At 44.0% G+C, this 21,063-nt stretch overlaps 2 protein-coding genes across 4 annotated transcripts in view; one reads left to right on the top strand and one right to left on the bottom strand.

The window, feature by feature from the left end:
• The first annotated feature begins 475 nt into the window (after positions 1 to 475).
• Positions 476 to 3,416, top strand: LOC115119474 (neuferricin). Of its 2 annotated transcripts, none has more exons than XM_029648286.1 (4): positions 476 to 880; positions 1,060 to 1,200; positions 1,674 to 1,860; positions 2,417 to 3,416. In XM_029648286.1, exons 1-4 carry the CDS (start codon positions 625 to 627, stop codon positions 2,583 to 2,585), a joined length of 753 nt encoding a protein of 250 aa, XP_029504146.1. In that variant the 5' UTR covers positions 476 to 624; the 3' UTR covers positions 2,586 to 3,416. The 2 variants fall into 2 exon arrangements, with proteins under 2 accessions (XP_029504146.1, XP_029504147.1); XM_029648287.2 differs by having other exon boundaries at positions 760 to 880; positions 1,146 to 1,200.
• LOC115119473 (rabankyrin-5-like) overlaps positions 3,004 to 21,063 on the bottom strand; it is a 40,168-nt gene continuing 22,108 nt past the window's right edge. For both annotated transcript variants that reach the window (XM_029648285.2, XM_029648283.2), the window contains exons 11-25: positions 18,485 to 18,582; positions 17,675 to 17,876; positions 17,441 to 17,539; positions 14,711 to 14,864; positions 12,743 to 12,911; positions 12,421 to 12,539; positions 11,474 to 11,630; positions 11,036 to 11,236; positions 10,724 to 10,900; positions 7,516 to 7,663; positions 6,363 to 6,453; positions 6,126 to 6,250; positions 5,687 to 5,833; positions 5,375 to 5,465; positions 3,004 to 5,156 (exon numbers count right to left, since the gene is read on the bottom strand). In XM_029648285.2, the coding sequence (XP_029504145.1) occupies positions 5,024 to 5,156; positions 5,375 to 5,465; positions 5,687 to 5,833; positions 6,126 to 6,250; positions 6,363 to 6,453; positions 7,516 to 7,663; positions 10,724 to 10,900; positions 11,036 to 11,236; positions 11,474 to 11,630; positions 12,421 to 12,539; positions 12,743 to 12,911; positions 14,711 to 14,864; positions 17,441 to 17,539; positions 17,675 to 17,876; positions 18,485 to 18,582 (2,111 nt within the window). In that variant the 3' untranslated portion in view covers positions 3,004 to 5,023. The remainder of the gene's footprint in view (positions 5,157 to 5,374; positions 5,466 to 5,686; positions 5,834 to 6,125; positions 6,251 to 6,362; positions 6,454 to 7,515; positions 7,664 to 10,723; positions 10,901 to 11,035; positions 11,237 to 11,473; positions 11,631 to 12,420; positions 12,540 to 12,742; positions 12,912 to 14,710; positions 14,865 to 17,440; positions 17,540 to 17,674; positions 17,877 to 18,484; positions 18,583 to 21,063) is intronic.

Here is a 21,063-nt window from a genome sequence, read left to right as displayed (position 1 = left end):
GAGGGTCAAAGTGGTGGAATGGGGTGGTGGGTTTTATTTTGTGTTGTATTTTTTAATAAGTGAAGGGTTATCCCCATGCTGTTTGTATTTATTTACTTTTCTGCTCTTTTGCACACCAGTATCTCTACCTGTACATGACCATCTGATCATTTATCACTCCAGTGTTAATCTGCAAAATTGTAATTATTCGCCTACCTCCTCATGCATTTTGCACACAATGTATATAAACTCTCTTTTTTTTCTACTGTGTTATTGACTTGATAATTGTTTACTCCATGTGTAACTCTGTGTTGTCTGCTCACACTGCTATGCTTTATCTTGGCCAGGTCGCAGTTGCAAATGAGAACTTGTTCTCAACTAGCCTACCTGGTTAAATAAAATTGGCAGGTTAATTTGATTTACACTCCGGTCCAGTTGGTGGCGGTAATTCACCTTTTGGTTGCCAACCGCCATTTAAAAAAAAAATACAGAAGAAGGCATTCGTATATCTGCACGGATGAGTATGTGTCGTGGATGAAATGCATACCCGGAAAAACAAAACAACAGAATCGGTGAAACATGTTGTCAATGACTGAACATTGGTCAAAGAGTAACGACAAATAACAAGGAATAGCCTTAGACATAATGTTAGGGTTTATCATTTCGTTTATTTTTGTATTAGTGGCAATACTATTACTGCGTCAGGACTGGGCCAACATTACTGGCGATGCACCTCATTCGACAGTTCCACCTGCGCGTCTCATAATCAAAGATGAGTTATCACTGTACACCGGAGAGGAGAACAGCAAGGGCCTTTATCTGGCCATTTTAGGACAGGTGTTCGATGTAGAGAAGGGGATGAAGCATTATGGTCCTGGTGGTGGTTATCGTTTCTTTGCAGGTGATTTTTTTTAAATAGTTTTAAATCTACGTGCCAGGGTCCTTTAACAGCGGATCTCTTAATTGTGAACATGCCTGTAGATTATATAACATTCCATACACTTAAAAATAAGAGACGCAGATTTTGTCAGACGTGTGAATGCATTTTTATGCTGCTTTCTATTCCCCCTTGTTTTTAAGGTAAAGACGCTTCTCTGTCCTTTGTCACTGGGGACTTCACAGATACTGGTCTGACCGATGACTTGTCTAGTCTGTCCCCTGCTCAGGTGGTGTCCCTGTACGACTGGCTGGCCTTCTATCACAAGGACTACGAGCCTGTCGGTGCGTATCATACAATGACTTGTGTTCGAGCGGATCACCTCTACTTTAGTCTACATTCGGTTACTTTCGCTTTAGCGCTCAAATGAGCCCGATGACTGTATGCCAGGCCAGGGTATCTTTATGGGAGGATCCGTGGTCCATTTGATCAATGAACATTTGTCACACGGTTGATATTATTATCATTGTTCAATACATTATACAATACATTATACAAGTGAAAATACATGATACACTTTTTTTTTTTTTGGTATAAATTCCCTTGCAGACTAAACGTTTTAAATACATAATTTCTCAGAATGGGGAAACTATCCAAGCCCGTGATATGGTTTAGTCTACAAGGGACTTCATAAAGAAATGTCATGTATTTTCACTTAGACATTGTTCGCCCACAGGACAGGCGTATACAGAGAACCCATTGACAGTATAAGGAAGGTAAGTCCATTAGTGTGAGATTAAAGTCTCCTATGCTACAGGCAGACTGGTGGGACGGTTCTACAGTGAGAGCGGAGAGCCCACAGAGGCCCTGCTACAGGTGGAGGCAGCCCTGGAGCAGGGGCGGAGACTCAAGGACCAAGCCCTGGCTGAGAAGCAACACCTCCCAGCCTGCAACTCGGAGTGGAACGCTGCCAGGAGAGGACGGGTCTGGTGCTCCACCAAGAGGTACTGACGACATGGTGCACAGAGAAACATTGGACTTGTTCCACATTGTAGCCGGCGGGGCAGGCGACTGCCGACTCTACGAATCACCTTGCATCTTTGCAAAATGAGTAACTGCTCATTTTATTATTTGTAGATCAGTCACAATGCACCACGGATTTGATGCGCTTGAACACGGCCATTGTATTTACTAGCCTATGTGGTGGTGGAACAACGTGTGCAGGTCCAAACGGTCCCATACTGAAAGATTTCATTACACTTGGGGGAGCCAACATATACATATGTATTGTTTTCCTGCTATGAAACAGACTGGATAGAATATTCACAGCCATTATAAGCAGTGTTTCCCACGTTTAGTTTCCCCCCCTAGCACTACAGCTGATTCAAATAATCAAGCTTTGGATCATTTTAATCAGCTGTGTAGTTAGGGCAAAAAACAAAACGTGCACTGAGTTTGGGGGAAGGCTGCATTACAGATATGGTCTCTGGAAGTATTATTAGGGAATTAACTGTTTTTTTTAAGCATGAACCTCTGATTTGACTGTTATTTTCCCCTTAGTGGTGGAGTGCAGAGAGACTGGGCCGGCGTACCTAGGAAGCTGTTCTCTCCTGGCTCGGGCCGCTCTCGCTGTGTGTGTGTCCAGAATTCCTCCACGCTGGAAAACCCAAACATTCAGGAGTACGAGGACTGCCCCCCTCACGCGGACTCATGTCCTGTCAGAGAGTAGAGGGCTCTGGGAAGGCTGAGCCTCTTGCAAAATGACTATAGAATGGCTTATATACTGTTATTTAAAACTCAGAGACTCTTCCCAAGGTGTCCTAATCAGAATTACTGGCTATTTGATTTATGCCAGTTTGAAAATAACCGAAGTTGATTTGTTTCTGTTTAGTTCTTTATGCATGTACATTTTTAAGTTCTGTGTAATTAATGTGCAGTATGCCAACTAACTAATCAACACTCTAATAACTAGGAATAGAAGGGAAATGTTTACTACTATATCTGTACATAGACTAGATAGACAAATTAAATTGTTTCATACGTGTTTTGGTAATTGTCAGATGGGATGTGAAGACAATTAAGGACAGAAAGGAAGTTGTACTGAAACATCATCTTAGAAATAAGTTCATGTTTTGTTGTATGAAAAGTATAGTGAAAAACAAGATTCTGTGTTTTATTAACTTTATGAAAAGTCGTCCTCCCCTTTTCTCTAAAAAAAGGACACGGAAGGAAGAGACGGGCTAGATATCTGCGCATAGAGAGAACACAACGTTCAGAAAAGATTAAGAGAGGCAAACGTTTCAGTTTTGTCACAAACAAAAAAAGCACAAACTGCATTAAGTACAAAACAGTTGTAGTGGTCAAAAATATTATACATTTCTGTACAATTTAACAATGCTTATAGTGGACCACTGACAGACCAATGGCCGCCACCAACTTCTCTCCCCTTATGTCAGAAATGTCATGTGATCTTTGATAAAGTGCACCTGTTAGGTTTTGAAATCCAGACGCATTAAAACATACAGGCTGGTTTTCTGGACTAAATGCCTGAACATGTTCATTGAAAGTGCTTTTTTTGTTGTTGTCCTGGACTCATCTTAATCTGGGTCTGGGAAACTAGCCTGGCAGGTCAAGACAACACTTGAGGCAATACCAATTGGAGCATGTTACATATAAATCCCCCCCCCCCCCTCCCCCCAACAACACCACCTTACTAAAGACCTAGATTTCATGGACTTGGAATGTACACTTTGGTGGTCTGGGAAACAGACACAATTCACAATGATTATAAGACAATACAAAAGTATAGGCTACAAATTAAATGACATGCATAAGCATAATAGGTATTTTATCATAAGTAAAATTTCAAAGCAATAATTATTTTGCATTTTCGGACTAATAAATCCTCAATGGTAAAGATGTTCTCAGCCTTTCCAGTTCTGATAGAAAATACCTCACGTGATAGTTGAGTGCCTAGTCCCACTTACCGATGCTATAAACCTTTACCATGTGGTCAAGAAACACTTAAGGTTGTTTTATTCCGTGACATTTCAAATCATGTGAATATAATCTCAAAGATTTTTTTTAAAGCAGAGGTCTCACTTTAAGTATTGAGAGTTAATTAAGCAATATATTTAACCCAATTAGTGTTTCATGAACATTTGAATCATTAAATCCAATAATTCCATCATTGAATCATCAATTCAAATAAATGTATTTTTTTGTATATGAAAAATAGTCAACTCCATTCCCTTAAAATCCAACCAACCCGTCTCTTGTTCATATAGAACCAGCCACACAGCCAACAGTTAAAGAGAAAATACAGCAGTCCTTTTTCTTCTGAATCCATGAAGGGAAGTGAACAAGTGCACATTTCGGGACAAAGGTCAGCTGATTGTAACGCAGGGCAGGTCTTAAGAGGGCAGGAAGCTCGGCTGCTGTTTCCTGTCTCACCAGCACAGTGCAGTGATGGGTTCATTTGATGAGTAGGCCAGCTCGGCTGCTGCACACATGCTGTCTGTCTGCTCTCAACCGAGACCAGGGTTAGGGCTCTGACACCATCACATTCATCACTGATTCTCATGATTCAATCTGACACTATTACATGTTCATCACTGATTCTCATGATTCAATCTGACACCATTACATGTTCATCAATGATTCTCATGATTCAATCGGACACCATTACAGATTCATCACTGATTCAATCTGACACCATCACTGATTCAATCTGACACCATTACATGTTCATCAATGATTCAATCTGACACCATCACAAGTTCATCCATGATTCCTTCAAACACCTGATGAATGATATCAGGGGTCAAATCAATACGATTAACATCTACCTCTCCCCAACCAGTCCAGGAGTCATTGAGTCAAGTCAAGCTACTTTCATTTGATCAAATTTTCACTACGTGATTAATTTGATTTAAAAGAAAAAAAACATGTACGTTTTTATATTCTACTTCTTAAATCCTGTTGGAACATTAGCTAACATGTTTTGATAGTCTGGAATGAATAGTACAGAGGTTGTGGTCTGTCTGTAACTCTGTCCAATAACTAGCCCTGGCTGCCACTGCCGAGTCACTCGATCTCCTGTTGTTGCCCAGCCTATGGTGTCGGGGTGGAGGGAGAGAAGGATGGAGGAGCAGGCTGTCCACTGCATTAGGACACCCCACCCAGAGTCAGCACGTCAAAGCAGACATCACAGACCCTCACGGGCTTGTTCAGGTCAAACTTAATGATGGGGATCTCTTTTATAGAACACTTGTGGCAGAGCAAGCGGCCGCAGTGACGGCTGGGGTGAGACGAGGGGGGAGGACAAGAGGGGGGCCAGGGAGGAAAAAGAAGGAAAACGAGGGAGAATGGCGAGAAAGACGAGCAGAGAGAACATTTAGTGAGTAAGGTCTGATATAATAACTTGTCAAAGACAACAGGACTTGGAACTAACAATTTCACTTCTCTCGGGAAGGACAAAAACAGTCTTTATTAAGAAACTGTTTTTCCGGTACCTACCAGTGATGTTTCCTTGTGGTGACTCCAAACTTGGCAGCACATTCATAACAGTTTGATCCATCACACCACGGGGGCTCTTTGGACAACATATCTAAAAATAAAAACACACAAAACACAGTGAGAATGGCCCCACCATCCTCTTAAAAATACCTTTTCAAAATGTACTGAATCCATTGGATCCAATGTAAACTCTTCTCTATACCTAAATGATATGTCAAAGCAGATGACCTAATGTGAACTATGTGCTGTAGGTCCTCTACACTGAACTACGGTATTGTAACACCAACAGCAGATCCATTCCAGGTGTCTAACCTAGGAGGCGGAAGAGCAGTTGCTTGGTGGCAACTTGGTAGTTGAAGATGTTGATTCCCTGGTTGTTGTTGAGGCCCATACGTGCACCAGACCTCACGATGGCACGACACAGGTTAGCGTTGCCCTTCATGTAGGCCAACAACAGAACTGAGGAACCAAAAAAAAAATAAGATTGATGTTATTCTCTAGAACATATATACCTCTTGGTTCCTTTAATTTAGTATTATTCGCTATTGTAAGAGAGAATGTGCTCCCAAATAATTTACCTGGTTAGATAAAGATAGAGGATAAATAAATATCATTATAATGGCTTATTACGAGTCAAACATTTGAGACTAACTAAGCAAGTTGTTAGTCAGGACAGAAACACTAAACCCAAAGGGGCCTTAATCCAATCAGTCAGAAAGCGATTGAAGCAGAACCCTGCTCTCCTTCCTACCGGTGTTCCCTTCATTGTCCACTTTGTCCAGAGGGTACTCGGGCATACACTCCAAGAAAAGCTCAAAGATGGCCGCCGCATTCTCTTTCCCATATTGCCCCAGGACGTGCATCGGTGACTGGCCCCTACAAAACAGACAAGTGTTCAGTGAATGAAAACACAATAAACCTTTTGTGTAATGGCCGTTAAGAGCAGCACCATGGCTGATGTTATGAACCGGTGAGAACAGGAGCGTACCGGAGATTGAAGGCCTCTGCGTCGATGTTGGACTCTGTGAGAAGGGCTCGCACATTATTAAGCCGACCCTGCATTACGGCCAGGTGCAGAGCTGAGGACGGACAGAACAAGAGAAAACAAAACCGTGAGGAAAAACAGGGAAAAGGAGTTTATAAAGAGTCAGTAAGTAAGCCCGGAACAGCCCACTTGGGACAGAAGAACATCACATCTCCTGTTTTTGTAACGCGCGACAACTTGATGTCCACTAGAGTTAAAAAGGCCCTTATTTGTCAGGCAAGTATCATAAACAACAGATATGGTGTGTTGACCTGATAAATCAGGAATGTTTTTTTTTTCAGCATGGGTAATAGTGCAGCAGAGTTGAGGACAATTAAGTATTAAATAATCATTCTAAGGAGGGTAGTTCTGTGGCTTGAAACAGCCCCTTCTAACATTACGGCTCAGGGCCATTACGGCTCAGGGCCATTACGGCTCAGGGCCATTACGGCTCAGGGCCATTACGGCTCAGGGCCATTACGGCTCAGGGCCATTGCGTCTCAGGGCCACAGGGCCATTACGGCTCAGGGCCATTACGGCTCAGGGCCATTGCGGCTCAGGGCCATTGCGGCTCAGGGCCATTACGGCTCAGGGCCATTACGGCTCAGGGCCATTACGGCTCAGGGCCATTGCGTCTCAGGGCCATTGCGTCTCAGGGCCACAGGGCCATTACGGCTCAGGGCCATTACGGCTCAATGCCATTACGGCTCTGGTTGCAATATAGTGTTTAGCAGAGATCTCGTGTGTAGCAGAGATCTCGTGTGTAGCAGAGATCTCGTGTGTAGCAGAGATCTCGTGTGTAGCAGAGATCTCGTGTGTAGCAGAGATCTCGTGTGTAGCAGAGATCTCGTGTGTAGCAGAGATCTCGTGTGTAGCAGAGATCTTGTGTGTATAAAAGTGACGCTGAAGGGCAAAACATTTTTTTTTTAAATCACCTAACGACGCACTTCTCTGTTCTACGATTGGTCTGAGTCAGTCGTTAAATAAGCCGTTTCAAGTGCAACGTTAATAACGAGGGTTTTGGGGAAACGGCTCTGAGATGTAACGATGTTCCTTCAAAAAGGTTCTAACGATGAACTTAGCCATAAGAAGATTTTGGGAAACCGGGGGCCTGTACCGTTGTTGCCATTCTCGTCCACAGCGGTGAAGTCCACTCCGTTTTCCAGCAGCACAGAGCAGATAGTGGCCAGGTCCTGCTGGGCTGCCAGGTGTAGAGCGGTCTGTCTGTGTTTGGTCAGCTCATTCACTTTGGCCCCAGCCAGCAGCTGCAGTGGACATACTAGAGTCAGACACCAGTCTCACACACACTCACGTTGCGTTCCAGGTTGTCTCATTTATAGTTGCGTATCTCATAAGAGGATGTTAACGTGGTTCCGGTCGTGTTAAACGCTTCACCATCTGACCATCTGCACACCGCGGCTGCAATTAAGATGAAAGTCCCAGACAGACGTGTGGCTCTAAGACATTGGAGTTAATGACAACGTAACGACTGTCAAAAACACACAACTTGAGACCACCACACGCCATATTAAGCTAAGCCATGGAGCACGTTGATTGACCAGCGAGTGGTCAAGCCCTCGTTACACCTACAGCTTATTTAAAAAAGTTTTTTTTTTTTATCAAAACAGCCCTTTCACGCCACCGCCAGCTATTTCGCCCACGATTCCCGCTGTGTGATAATAGCAAAAATATTTCTGTCACTCATGGGAGCTATAGCGCCACGTGAGAGCACCAGAAGTCTACCGTTATGTTTGTTCAAATAGAGCCCACAGACAGTCAGCTATCCTGACAGAAGAACAGCTACAGTGGTTTGTCCTTTAAAAGTTGCAGCGTACTGCGGAACAGCTTGCATGGTGCTGCAGAATTATATGCCAACCACTGGTACCATTAATGCTAGTTAGCGCTAGTTTGACCAGCATTTGAGAAGCATTTGATAGCCTTCAATAGTGGTTGAATTAGAGAATTTAAGAACATAGTGTATGGGACTGATTTTAAGAAATTTTGCTTAATTAATTTCATTAATATTATAGTGTTTTTATTCCAAGAAAAATGTAAAACCCTCTGGGTTTCCGTGGCGCTGTACAACGTGACGGTAGGGAGTAGGCTACAGTACTTGGCTATTTAGCTAAAGAATCCCCGTGTTATGCGGGCACGTGGAAGACCGGGGTTCAATTCCCCGATGGGGAGGAAGGAGTAGGCTGTTCTTGTAAATAAGAATTTGTTCTTAACTGACTTGCCTAGTTAAATAAAAGGTTACACTAATAGCATAGCATTTCTACACCCTAATTGTAGTCTAACCAATATCCAAAAGGAGATTCAGTGACAAAAATCTCATTGATTTATCAAGACCAGTCCCTATGCTTGTCTCAAAGCAGCGCGAAACGTTGCTAAAATAGTTGAGGCTATTGCTTCAAATCCAATTGCTTCTAACTTCAATATGCTCTTTAAATAAATAAGACCTACACCACTTTTAACAGCACATTACTCAACACTAGTGAGACTCATGTCGCCTACAGTATATCGGAAAAATATGACATGACTCTCCGTCAATAATTACATATGGAGGATTGGAGGATTCTAAATTAAAACCAAAAGCCGCACGGGTCTCCCGGTGGCGGACGGCACGGGTATCTGTAGCAACGCATTTTGCATTGCGGTGACTTCGACAGCTGCACCACTGGGGAGAGGCCCCATCCACTGGGGAGAGGCCCCATCCACAGGGGAGAGGCCCCATCCACAGGGGAGAGGCCCCATCCACAGGGGAGAGGCTCCATCCACAGGGGAGAGGCCCCATCCACAAAGCATCAAAATACAAAGAGGTGTTGGTAAAGGTAGATTGTCCTGCTACCAGCCCATAATGGGCTATGATAATACTGTACATGTTGTCCAGGTCAGGATAATCAAAACATTTATTTATTAAAGACTATCAGAAAGAATGTTGGTATATATTTATTTTGATCCAAAGCCATGAATGAGTGACTCACTCAAGCCTTATGTAGGCGCCGGTCTATATGTAGGCACCGGTCTATATAACTGTGCCATCAACTTAATATATAATGATATTTTGGAGGTCATTTCGTTTAAAAAAAAATCTGAAAGTGAGCGATTGTAATCTGAAAAAAGGCCAAAACATTTATTTGTGTTTTTAAAGGGAGAGATACACTGGGCTAGTTGTGCGCCGCCCTGTGGGACTCCCAATCACAGCCGGAAGTGATACAGAATACTTTGTTGTATTATTTGTTTTTCTTCTTCTGGTGGATTAAACTGAAATAGCAACCAATCACAGCCGGTTGTGATACAGCCAACTTAACAAAAATATACATTTGACAATATAATTTTGCTATGTAGCGTTAGCTATCGCCAGTCTGCTGTACCTGCACCAAAACTCCACTATTTTTCCACCTTATAGCTTGTTCTCAATCTTCTTTTTAAATAGTGAGCCAACATGTTTTCAGTACTTTTAGTTCCATGACTGATCAAAAGTCATTTTCCCATGCTCTCTCTCTCGTCCCTCTGAAGCAGACATATAGTGAGCTATGTGTTTGGAACATCGGATCGCAATACATATACAAATGGTGAGAATCACAATACCTTATCGCGATGCGCAGGGGCCCGATACGATAGTATCTCGATACCTATGGGCCGATACGATAGTATCGCGATGCGCAGGGGCCGATGCGATACGCAGGGGCCCGATACGAGAGTATCGCGATACCTATGGGCCGATACGATAGTATCGCGATGCGCAGGGGCCGATGCGATACGCAGGGGCCCGATACGAGAGTATCGCGACGCGCAGGGGCCCGATACGATAGTATCGCGATGCGCAGGGGCCGATGCGACACGCAGGGGCCCGATACGAGAGTATCGCGACACGCAGGGGCCCGATACGATAGTATCGCGATGCGCAGGGGCCGATGCGACACGCAGGGGCCCGATACGATAGTATCGCGACACGCAGGGGCCCGATACGATAGTATCGCGATGCGCAGGGGCCGATGCGACACGCAGGGGCCCGATACGATAGTATCGCGACGCGCAGGGGCCCGATACGAGAGTATCGCGACGCGCAGGGGGCCGATGCGATAGTATCGCGACGCAGGGGCCCGATACGAGAGTATCGCGATACGCAGGGGCCCGATACGAGAGTATCGCGATACGCAGGGGCCCGATACGAGAGTATCGCGATACGCAGGGGCCCGATACGAGAGTATCGCGATACGCAGGGGCCGGTACGATAGTATCGCGATACGATCATATCGTGAGGTCCCAGTCATGGGTGAAAAACACACTCAGCTCCAGACGAGGAAGCAGGGTGTCATTACCAGGTTACGGACGATCATTTCGGAGGCAGCGTGAACAGCTAGATGTAGAGGGGTCTGCTTGGCAGCGTCCTGCACACGGGAGTTCACGTTGGCCTGGACACTGATCAGGAACAGAACACTCTCGATGTCAGAGTTCTGCACCGCCACATGCAGGAAGTTACGCCCTTTGTTGTCCACCTGAGAGGGGAAAACGAGAGTGAAGGATTGGGGAGAATATTTGGTTTATATAAACAGTGTCAGATGGAGTACACTGTAGTAAATGGGCCAAAAGAGGAAGCTCTGTGTGTGTGTGTGTGTGTAAGTCGCTCTCACCTGTTCGGCAGCCCCAGGCTCTCTCTTGAGGATGGCCTCTGCAGCCTTGTTGTTCTTGTGGGTCATGGCGCAGGCGAAGGGGGTCATGCCCTGGCGGTCACGTACGTTCAGACGGATGTCCGGGTGGGAGATGAGCAGCTGGATGATGACGCTGTGCTGGCTGCTAATGGCAACGTGGATTGAAGCTCGGCCCTCTGCGTCCTGGGTTACACAGCTCATATTAGCCACAATGAACGGGCTCGGATAGGAGACACGAGATGCTCCTTACTCAACAATGAATCATTCTTTTAAATCGCAACTCTAAGTGGAGGAATCTATCACAGGGATGACCGTGTGAGATACCTGTGCTTAGAGGAGTGCCAGTCAGTGAGACTGGATATGTTGAAAGGAGGAGTAATGTCCAGGAGTAAAAGTCCTAAGTAAGCGAGCGAGACGTACCTGTGTGTTGACGTTGGCTCCAAACTCCAGAAGGCACTGTACCACCTCCTCCAGCCCCCAGCTGCTTGCCAGGTGGAGGGGTGACTGTCCGTCCCTGGCCTCCTCACCCCCCTCCCCGTTAGGGCCTGGCCGCCGCGGGCTGTTCACATCACAACCACTACAGAGACACACAGAGTTAGACTAGACCCACATATCAGCACTATGTCAGGAGGTTACAGCGGAGGAACTATGATATAACATATGACTTGACTAGAATCTAAATCATTACTGAAAACACTGTAGATCACCATTTAATATATGAGTTTGAAACCCCTGGTTTGCAGTCATCAGGCCACGGGTCACACTGATTAACCATGAAACTACTTCCATTTATATTTTAGTCATTTAGCAGACGCTCTTATCCAGAGTGCTTACATTTACAAACCTTCCCCGCTGTTTTGTACAGTGGGAAACGAACGCACAACCCTGGCGTTGCAAGAGCCATGCTTTACTAACTGAGCCACACGGGACCACCTTCCTCTGGCAGACTCTTTACGAAACAAGATGGATTCCTGAACTAGATTAAACCAAGATGGATTCCTGAACTAGATTAAACCAAGATGGATTCCTGAACTAAATTAAACCAAGATGGCTTCCTGAGCTAAATTAAACCAAGATGGCTTCCTGAACTAGATTAAACTGTAATCTGGAGAATTCTCACTCTTATCATAAATAAAGAAGTGGAAAAGTTGGCCAAACTCTATAGAGGACAGTGAAAGTAAAGAAACAGTTTGAATTAGCAGCAAAACAAGCCTGAGCTTGACTATCAACCAGACCCAAGCTCTGCTAAACAGCCAAACAAGAATTTGCAGTGAGTCCATGGTAAAGGGATGAGTGCGTTAGAAAGTGAGGCACATCGGCGACACTGGCGACATTGATAAAGGAGGGTTGAGTGTGATCAGACAGACCTGCGGATGAGGAAACAGGCGGTGACCTCGTTGTTCTCATCCACAGCCCTGTGGAGGAGAGTCTGCTGACAGCCTGAGGGACCAGAGCTCCAACTGGTGGCGTCACAACCGTGTCGGACCTACAGTAGCAGGGACAAGCAGACAACATATTCAACATCTGTGGAACAGATCCCAGTCAAACCCGACCCGACTCCTGACTAGCTCTCACATACAACGATCGTAGTATTCCACGCTCACTTATTTACATTCGTCTGTTGGGCTCCCATTAACACAACCTCCACCACCCTTCCTCTACCGCCACTTCTTCCCCCTCAGGTCTCACCAGTGTGGAGGCGATGTCCTCTAGGCCATTCTCCAGGGCCAGCCACAGAGGGGGGTGCCCCCTCTTGTCCACCACGGACATGTCCGCCCCCCGCGTGCAGATGGCGTCCACCACCAGCGGAAGCTGATTACTGATGGCCAGCTGCAGCGCTGTCTCTCCCTCCTGGGTCCTGCAGAGACATGGCGGTTTTATACACCTCCTGCTTACTTGTGCTCACAGGGATATTTATCCAATGTGTAACACTACAGAGCATATCAGGTCATATCACATATGACTTGTGCTTCCACAAGGTCTTTTTCTGGACCAAAAATAGGCTTAAGTGGTGGACGTGACAATGATCCCGGTTGGCCCGTCAGTGTGTCTACATAAATACTTTTTTTATTTTTATAAATGAGAACAAGTTCAAGTTCTCATTTACAATTGCGACCTGGCCAAGATGAAGCAAAGCAGTGCAACAAACAACAACACAGAGTCACACATAAACAAACATACAGTCAATAACACAACAGACAAAAAAAGTATATATACATTGTGTGCAAATGAGGTAAGATTAGGGAAGGAAGGAATAAATAGGCCAAAGTGGAGAAATAATTACAATTTAGCATTAATACTGGAGTGATAGATGTGCAGAAGATGAATGTGCAAGTAAAGATACTGGAGTGCAAAGGAGCAAAAATAAATAACAGTATGGGTATGAGGTAGTTGGATGGGCTATGTACAGATGGGCTATGTACAGGTGGGCTATGTACAGGTGGGCTATGTACAGGTGGGCTATGTACAGGTGCAGTGATCTGTGAGCTGCTCTGACAGCTGGTGCTTAAAGTTAGTGAGGGAGATATGAGTCTCCAGCTTCAGTGATTTTTGCAATTCGTTCCAGTCATTGGCAGCAGAGAACTGGAAGGAAAGGCGGCCAAAGATAGTGTTGGCTTTGGGGATGACCAGTGAAATATACCTGCTGGGGCACGTGTTACGGGTGGGTGCTGCTATGGTGACCAGTGAGCTGAGATAAGGCGGGGCTTTACCTAGCATGGACTTATAGATGATCTGGAGCCAGTGGGTTTAGCGATGAATATGAAGCGAGGGCCAGCCAACGAGAGCATACAGGTCGCAGTGGTGGGTAGTATATGGGGCTTTGGTGACAAAACGGATGGCACTGTGATAGACTGCATCCAATTTATTGAGTAGGGTATTGGAGGCTATTTTGTAAATAACATTGCCTAAGTCAAGGATCGGTAGGATACTCAGTTTTACGAGGGTGTGTTTGGCAGCATGAGTGAAGGATGCTTTGTTGCGAAATAGGATTCGATTCTAGATTTAATTTTGGATTGGAGATGCCGGGCGGGCAGGTGCCGGGCAGCGATCAGTTGAAGAGCATGCATTTAGTTTTACTTGCATTTAAGAGCAGTTGGAGGTCACGGAAGGAGAGTTGTATGGCATTGAAGACTACATGCTGCAGTTTTAAAGGCTGTTCTATACATTTTGCCATGGCTAACGCTGGGTTATTTTGCTCAAACATACTGCTAATTTAATTGTTTTAGAATTTTTCTATTCTCCCGATGGTCTAGCTTTTATTTTGCTGATTGTTAGTTGTCAAAGATTATATTATAAAAAATATATATATAGGTCCATTATATTTTCTACATACTTCATATCTCGTTTTAGTCTTTTCAGTTCACACTGAAAGCATTTATTTTCAATCAGAAAAATGATGTCAGAAAAAGGTTGACTTAACAACCCGAAAAAACCAGTTAGGTGGCCCGCCTAAGGATTACAGTGGCAGAAGAATCCCTGCTACTCTACATCTTCGTATTAGTGTATAATTCAGAGACTACACTGTTGTTTATGTCATTTGATATGTCATATGACTTTTAAAAACAGACGCCAAATTAACCCCCCCCCCTAGGGAAAATAAATAATTGAGAAATGCATCTGCTGGTTTATGAAGCTCCTGATCTGTGACTTATTTACCTGACGTTGATGTCAGCCTGGTGTTCCAGGAGGAACAGAGCACTCTTGCTGTCCTGTCTGTGGATGGCCATGTGGAGCAGGGTCTGACCGTTGGACATGGTGTTGTTGATGGATGCCCCAGAACCCAGGAGCTGGGCTGCTATGGTGTGCATACCTGAGGGACAGACGAGAGACACAAATAGGCAGACTTGTAAATGCTGTTATACATACAGTTGGAGTCGGAAGTTTACATACACTTAGGTTGGAATCATTAAAACTAGTTTTCCAACCACTCCACAAACGTCTAGTTAACAAACTATAGTTTTGGCAAGTCAGTTAGGACAACTACTTTGTGCAATTTGTAAGTCGCTCTGGATAAGAGCGTCTGCTAAATGACTTAAATGTAAAATGTAAATGCATGACACCAAGTAATTTTTACAACAATTGTTTACAGACAGATTATTTCACTATATCACAATTCCAGGGGGTCAGAAGTTTACATACACTAAGTTGACTGTCTTTAAACAGCTTGGAAAATTCCAGAAAATGATGTCATGGCTTTAGAAGCTTCTGATAGGCTAATTGACATCATGAGTCAATTGGAGGTGTACCTGTGGATGTATTTCAAGGCCTACCACTCAGTGCTTGACATCATGGGAAAATCAAAAGAAATCAGCCAAGACCTCAGAAACAGAAATTGTAGACTTCCACAAGTCTGGTTCATCTTTGGGAGCAATTTCCAAATGCATGAAGGTACCACGTTCATCTGTACAAACAATAGTACGCAAGTAAACACCATGGGACCACGCAGCTGTCATACCGCTCAGGAAGGAGACGTGTTCTGTCTCCTAGAGATGAACGTACTTTGGTGTGGAAAGTGCAAATCAATCCAAGAACAACAGCAAAGGACCTTGTGAAGATGCTGGAGGAAACGGGTACAAAAGTATCTATATCCACAGTAAAACGAGTCCTATATCAACAAACTAAAAGGCCGCTCAACAAGGAAAAAGCCACTGCTCCAAAACCGCCATAAAAAAAGCCAGACTACGGTTTGCAACTGCACATGGGGACAAAGATTGTACTTTTTGATGAAACAAAAATAGAACTGTATAATAATAATAATAATAATATAATAATAATTATATATATATATTTGTAAATATATATTTGTAATTGTCGTTATTACAAATATATATATATATTTGTAATAACGACAATTACAACAATACTGAATGAACAATGAACACTTAATATAATTACATAAATGAAATCTATTTAGTCTCAAATAAATCATGAAACATGCTCAATTTGGTTTAAAAAAAGTAAAAGTGCAATATGTGCCATGTAAAAAAAGCTAACGTTCAAGAATATATGAAAGCTGGTGGTTCAATATTCACAGTTCTTCAATATTCCCAGTTAAGAAGTTTTAGGTTGTAGTTATTATCGACCATCTCTCTATAGCATTTGTATTTCATGTACCTTTGACTATTGGATGTTCTAATAGGCACTATATTATTGCCAGCCTAATCTCAGGAGTTGATAGGCTTGAAGTCATAAACAACGCTGTGAATCAAGCATTACTAAGAGCTGCTGTTAAAACTCCGTTAAGTTTGAATGAATGCTTACGAGCCTGCTGCCGCCTACCACCGCTCAGTCAGACTGCTCTATCAAATCATATACTTAATTATAATAAACACAGAAATACGAGCCTTTGGTCATTAATATGGTCAAATCCGGAAACTATCATTTCGAAAACAAAACGCTTATTCTTTCAGTGAAATACGGAACCGTTCCGTATTTTATCGAACGGGTGGCATCCTAAGTGTAAACATTGCTGTTACATTGCACCACATTCAATGTTATGTCATAATTACGTAAAATTCTGAAAAATTAGTTCGCAACGAGCCAGGCGGCCTAAACTGTTGCATATACCCTGACTCTGCATTCAATGAACGCAAGAGAAGTGACAATTTCCCTAGTTAATATTGCCTGCTAACATGGATTTTTTTAATTAAATATGCAGGTTAAAAAAAATATACTTCTGTGTATTGATTTTAAGAAAGGCATTGATGTTTATGGTTAGGTACATTCGTCCAACGATTGTGCTTTATTTGCGAATGCGCTTTTGTTAAATCATCCCCCGTTTGACGAAGTTGGCTTCGCCAAATTAACAGGCACCACATTGATCATTTGCAACGCAGGACAAGCTAGATAAACTAGTAATATCAACAACCATGTGTAGTTAACTAGTGATTATGTTAAAATTATAGTTTTTTTTATAAAGATAAGTTTAATGCTAGCTAGCAATTCCTTGCTGCACTCGCATAACAGGTAGTCAGCCTGCCACGCAGTCTCCTCGTGGAGTGCAATGTAATCGGCGTCCAAAAATGCCAATTACCGATTGTTATGAAAACTTGAAATCGGCCCTAATTAAATCGGTCTACCTCTACACTACCTACATATTACCTCAATTACCTCAACGAACCAGTGCCCCCGGTATATAGCCTCGCTATTGTTGTTTTACTGCCGCGCTTTCATTATTTGTAACTTTTTTATTTATTTTTATTCTTAAAACTGCATTGTTGATATCCATGGCATGCCAGACTGGAGGAAAAGGAAGAGGTGGTGTGTGTGCCCTTCACTAAAAGGCGTGTTTTAAAGCATGTCAAGTGTCAGAGCACCAGCCAAATCTTCCACACTGACGTACCCAGTAGCTGATACGAGTGTCGTGTTGCTGTTAATGAAGCCTACCTGTCCAGAGGGCTAGACCCAACGCCGTCTGGTCCATGGAGTCTAGGAGGCTGAAATCTGGGATGATCTGCAGGTTGTTGGTGGCATGAAGAGCATTGGCTGGAAACAACAGGAAATTACATTGTCAGAATGCAGGTAACAAATCCAACCAGGGATAACTCATGTTTATTCATCCATCCATCCTCTGGTCTTATTTACATGGAGATGCTGCCCACTGTCCACTAACTAACCCACCTTTCTGCTCCAGGATGACTGACACCACATCAGGGTGGTTGTGTACAATGGCCATGTGGAGGGGGCTCTGTAGGGACACCCCCTGGGCCTCATCGGGGAGGGCCTTCTGGGTCTGCAGGTTAGGGTTAGCCCCCTGTTGGAGCAGCTCTGCCGTCAGGTCCGCCAGACCACAGCGACACGCCGTGTGGAGAGGGGTTTCACCCTGTGGAGGAGGAGAGAGGAGAAAGGGGGGGTAGAAAGAGATATACAGAGGAGAGAAATCAATACAGAGAGACAAACAGAGGAGGTTAGAGGAGGATAGAGGGGGATAGAGGAGGTTAGAGGAGGATAGAGGAGGATAGAGGAGGATAGAGGTTAGAGGAGGATAGAGGGGGTTAGAGGGGGATAGAGGGGGTTAGAGGAGGATAGAGGGGGTTAGAGGAGGATAGAGGGGGTTAGAGGAGGATAGAGGAGGATAGAGGGGGTTAGAGGAGGATAGAGGAGGATAGAGGGGGTTAGAGGATAGAGGGGGTTAGAGGATAGAGGGGGTTAGAGGATAGAGGGGGTTAGAGGATAGAGGGGGTTAGAGGAGGATAGAGGAGGATAGAGGAGGTTAGAGGGGGTTAGAGGAGGTTAGAGGAGGATAGAGGAGGATAGAGGAGGTTAGAGGGGGTTAGAGAAGTTTGAAGCAGTAGTTTGTGATGCAGTACAGTTTGAAGCAGTAGTTTGTGATGCAGCAGTTTGAAGCAGTAGACTTTATGAAGTAGTCATTTGTGATCAACTAGCAGAGCTGTGCTGCATCACGTGATATTGCAGGACAACGTAACATACCCATTTGTTGGCATGGTTGACCTTTGCCCCATGTGTGGCCAGGAAGAGGGCGGCAGCCTCATTGCCTGCACCTGCTGCCCTCTGCAGTAGACAGTTCTCTGAGGGATGGATGGAGAAAAGGAAGAAGATTGTAAATATTGTAGTGCACTGGTCTCCCATTTGTATACATTTTTTATTTAACCCTTATTTAACTAGGCAAGTCAGTTAAGAACAAATTCCTATTTACAATGACTGCCTACACCAGCCAAACCTGGACGACGCTGGGCCAATTGTTGCGCCGCCCGATGGGACTCTCAATCACGGCCGGATGTGATACAGCCTGGAATCCAACCAGGGACTGTAGTGACACCTCTTGCACTGAGATGCAGTACCTTAGACCGCTGTACCACTCGAGAGCCCGTTCCATTATCATTCATCCAATTTACTAATCATTCATAAACATGTAGACATCGAGTGTGTTCCCTTCAATTAGACATCGAGTGTGTTCCCTTCAATTAGACATCGAGTGTGTTCCCTTCAATTAGACATCGAGTGTGTTCCCTTCAATTAGACATCGAGTGTGTTCCCTTCAATTAGACATCGAGTGTGTTCCCTTCAATTAGACATCGAGTGTGTTCCCTTCAATTAGACATCGAGTGTGTTCCCTTCAATTAGACATCGAGTGTGTTCCCTTCAATTAGACATCGAGTGTGTTCCCTTCAATTAGACATCGAGTGTGTTCCCTTCAATTAGACATCGAGTGTGTTCCCTTCAATTAGACATCGAGTGTGTTCCCTTCAATTAGACATCGAGTGTGTTCCCTTCAATTAGACATCGAGTGTGTTCCCTTCAATTAGACATCGAGTGTGTTCCCTTCAATTAGACATCGAGTGTGTTCCCTTCAATTAGACATCGAGTGTGTTCCCTTCAATTAGACATCGAGTGTGTTCCCTTCAATTAGACATCGAGTGTGTTCCCTTCAATTAGACATCGAGTGTGTTCCCTTCAATTAGACATCGAGTGTGTTCCCTTCAATTAGACATCGAGTGTGTTCCCTTCAATTAGATTAGACATCGAGTGTGTTCCCTTCAATTAGACATCGAGTGTGTTCCCTTCAATTAGACATCGAGTGTGTTCCCTTCAATTAGACATCGAGTGTGTTCCCTTCAATTAGACATCGAGTGTGTTCCCAATTAGACATCGATTAGACATCGAGTGTGTTCCCTTCAATTAGACATCGAGTGTGTTCCCTTCAATTAGACATCGAGTGTGTTCCCTTCAATTAGACATCGAGTGTGTTCCCTTCAATTAGACATCGAGTGTGTTCCCTTCAATTAGACATCGAGTGTGTTCCCTTCAATTAGACATCGAGTGTGTTCCCTTCAATTAGACATCGAGTGTGTTCCCTTCAATTAGACATCGAGTGTGTTCCCTTCAATTAGACATCGAGTGTGTTCCCTTCAATTAGACATCGAGTGTGTTCCCTTCAATTAGACATCGAGTGTGTTCCCTTCAATTAGACATCGAGTGTGTTCCCTTCAATTAGACATCGAGTGTGTTCCCTTCAATTAGACATCGAGTGTGTTCCCTTCAATTAGACATCGAGTGTGTTCCCTTCAATTAGACATCGAGTGTGTTCCCTTCAATTAGACATCGAGTGTGTTCCCTTCAATTAGACATCGAGTGTGTTCCCTTCAATTAGACATCGTGTTCCCTTCAATTAGACATCGAGTGTGTTCCCTTCAATTAGACATCGAGTGTGTTCCCTTCAATTAGACATCGAGTGTGTTCCCTTCAATTAGACATCGAGTGTGTTCCCTTCAATTAGACATCGAGTGTGTTCCCTTCAATTAGACATCGAGTGTGTTCCCTTCAATTAGACATCGAGTGTGTTCCCTTCAATTAGACATCGAGTGTGTTCCCTTCAATTAGACATCGAGTGTGTTCCCTTCAATTAGACATCGAGTGTGTTCCCTTCAATTAGACATCGAGTGTGTTCCCTTCAATTAGACATCGAGTGTGTTCCCTTCAATTAGACATCGAGTGTGTTCCCTTCAATTGTTCCCTTCAGACATCGAGTGTGTTCCCTTCAATTAGACATCGAGTGTGTTCCCTTCAATTAGACATCGAGTGTGTTCCCTTCAATTAGACATCGAGTGTGTTCCCTTCAATTAGACATCGAGTGTGTTCCCTTCAATTAGACATCGAGTGTGTTCCCTTCAATTAGACATCGAGTGTGTTCCCTTCAATTAGACATCGAGTGTGTTCCCTTCAATTAGACATCGAGTGTGTTCCCTTCAATTAGACATCGAGTGTGTTCCCTTCAATTAGACATCGAGTGTGTTCCCTTCAATTAGACATCGAGTGTGTTCCCTTCAATTAGACATCGAGTGTGTTCCCTTCAATTAGACATCGAGTGTGTTCCCTTCAATTAGACATCGAGTGTGTTCCCTTCAATTAGACATCGAGTGTGTTCCCTTCAATTAGACATCGAATTAGTCGTGTTCCCTTCAATTAGACATCGAGTGTGTTCCCTTCAATTAGACATCGAGTGTGTTCCCTTCAATTAGACATCGAGTGTGTTCCCTTCAATTAGACAT

This window comes from Oncorhynchus nerka, linkage group LG10 (genome assembly GCF_034236695.1).
Source record: "Oncorhynchus nerka isolate Pitt River linkage group LG10, Oner_Uvic_2.0, whole genome shotgun sequence".
Classification (NCBI taxonomy): domain Eukaryota; kingdom Metazoa; phylum Chordata; class Actinopteri; order Salmoniformes; family Salmonidae; genus Oncorhynchus; species Oncorhynchus nerka.
This window is presented reverse-complemented; position numbering and strand designations above follow the sequence as displayed.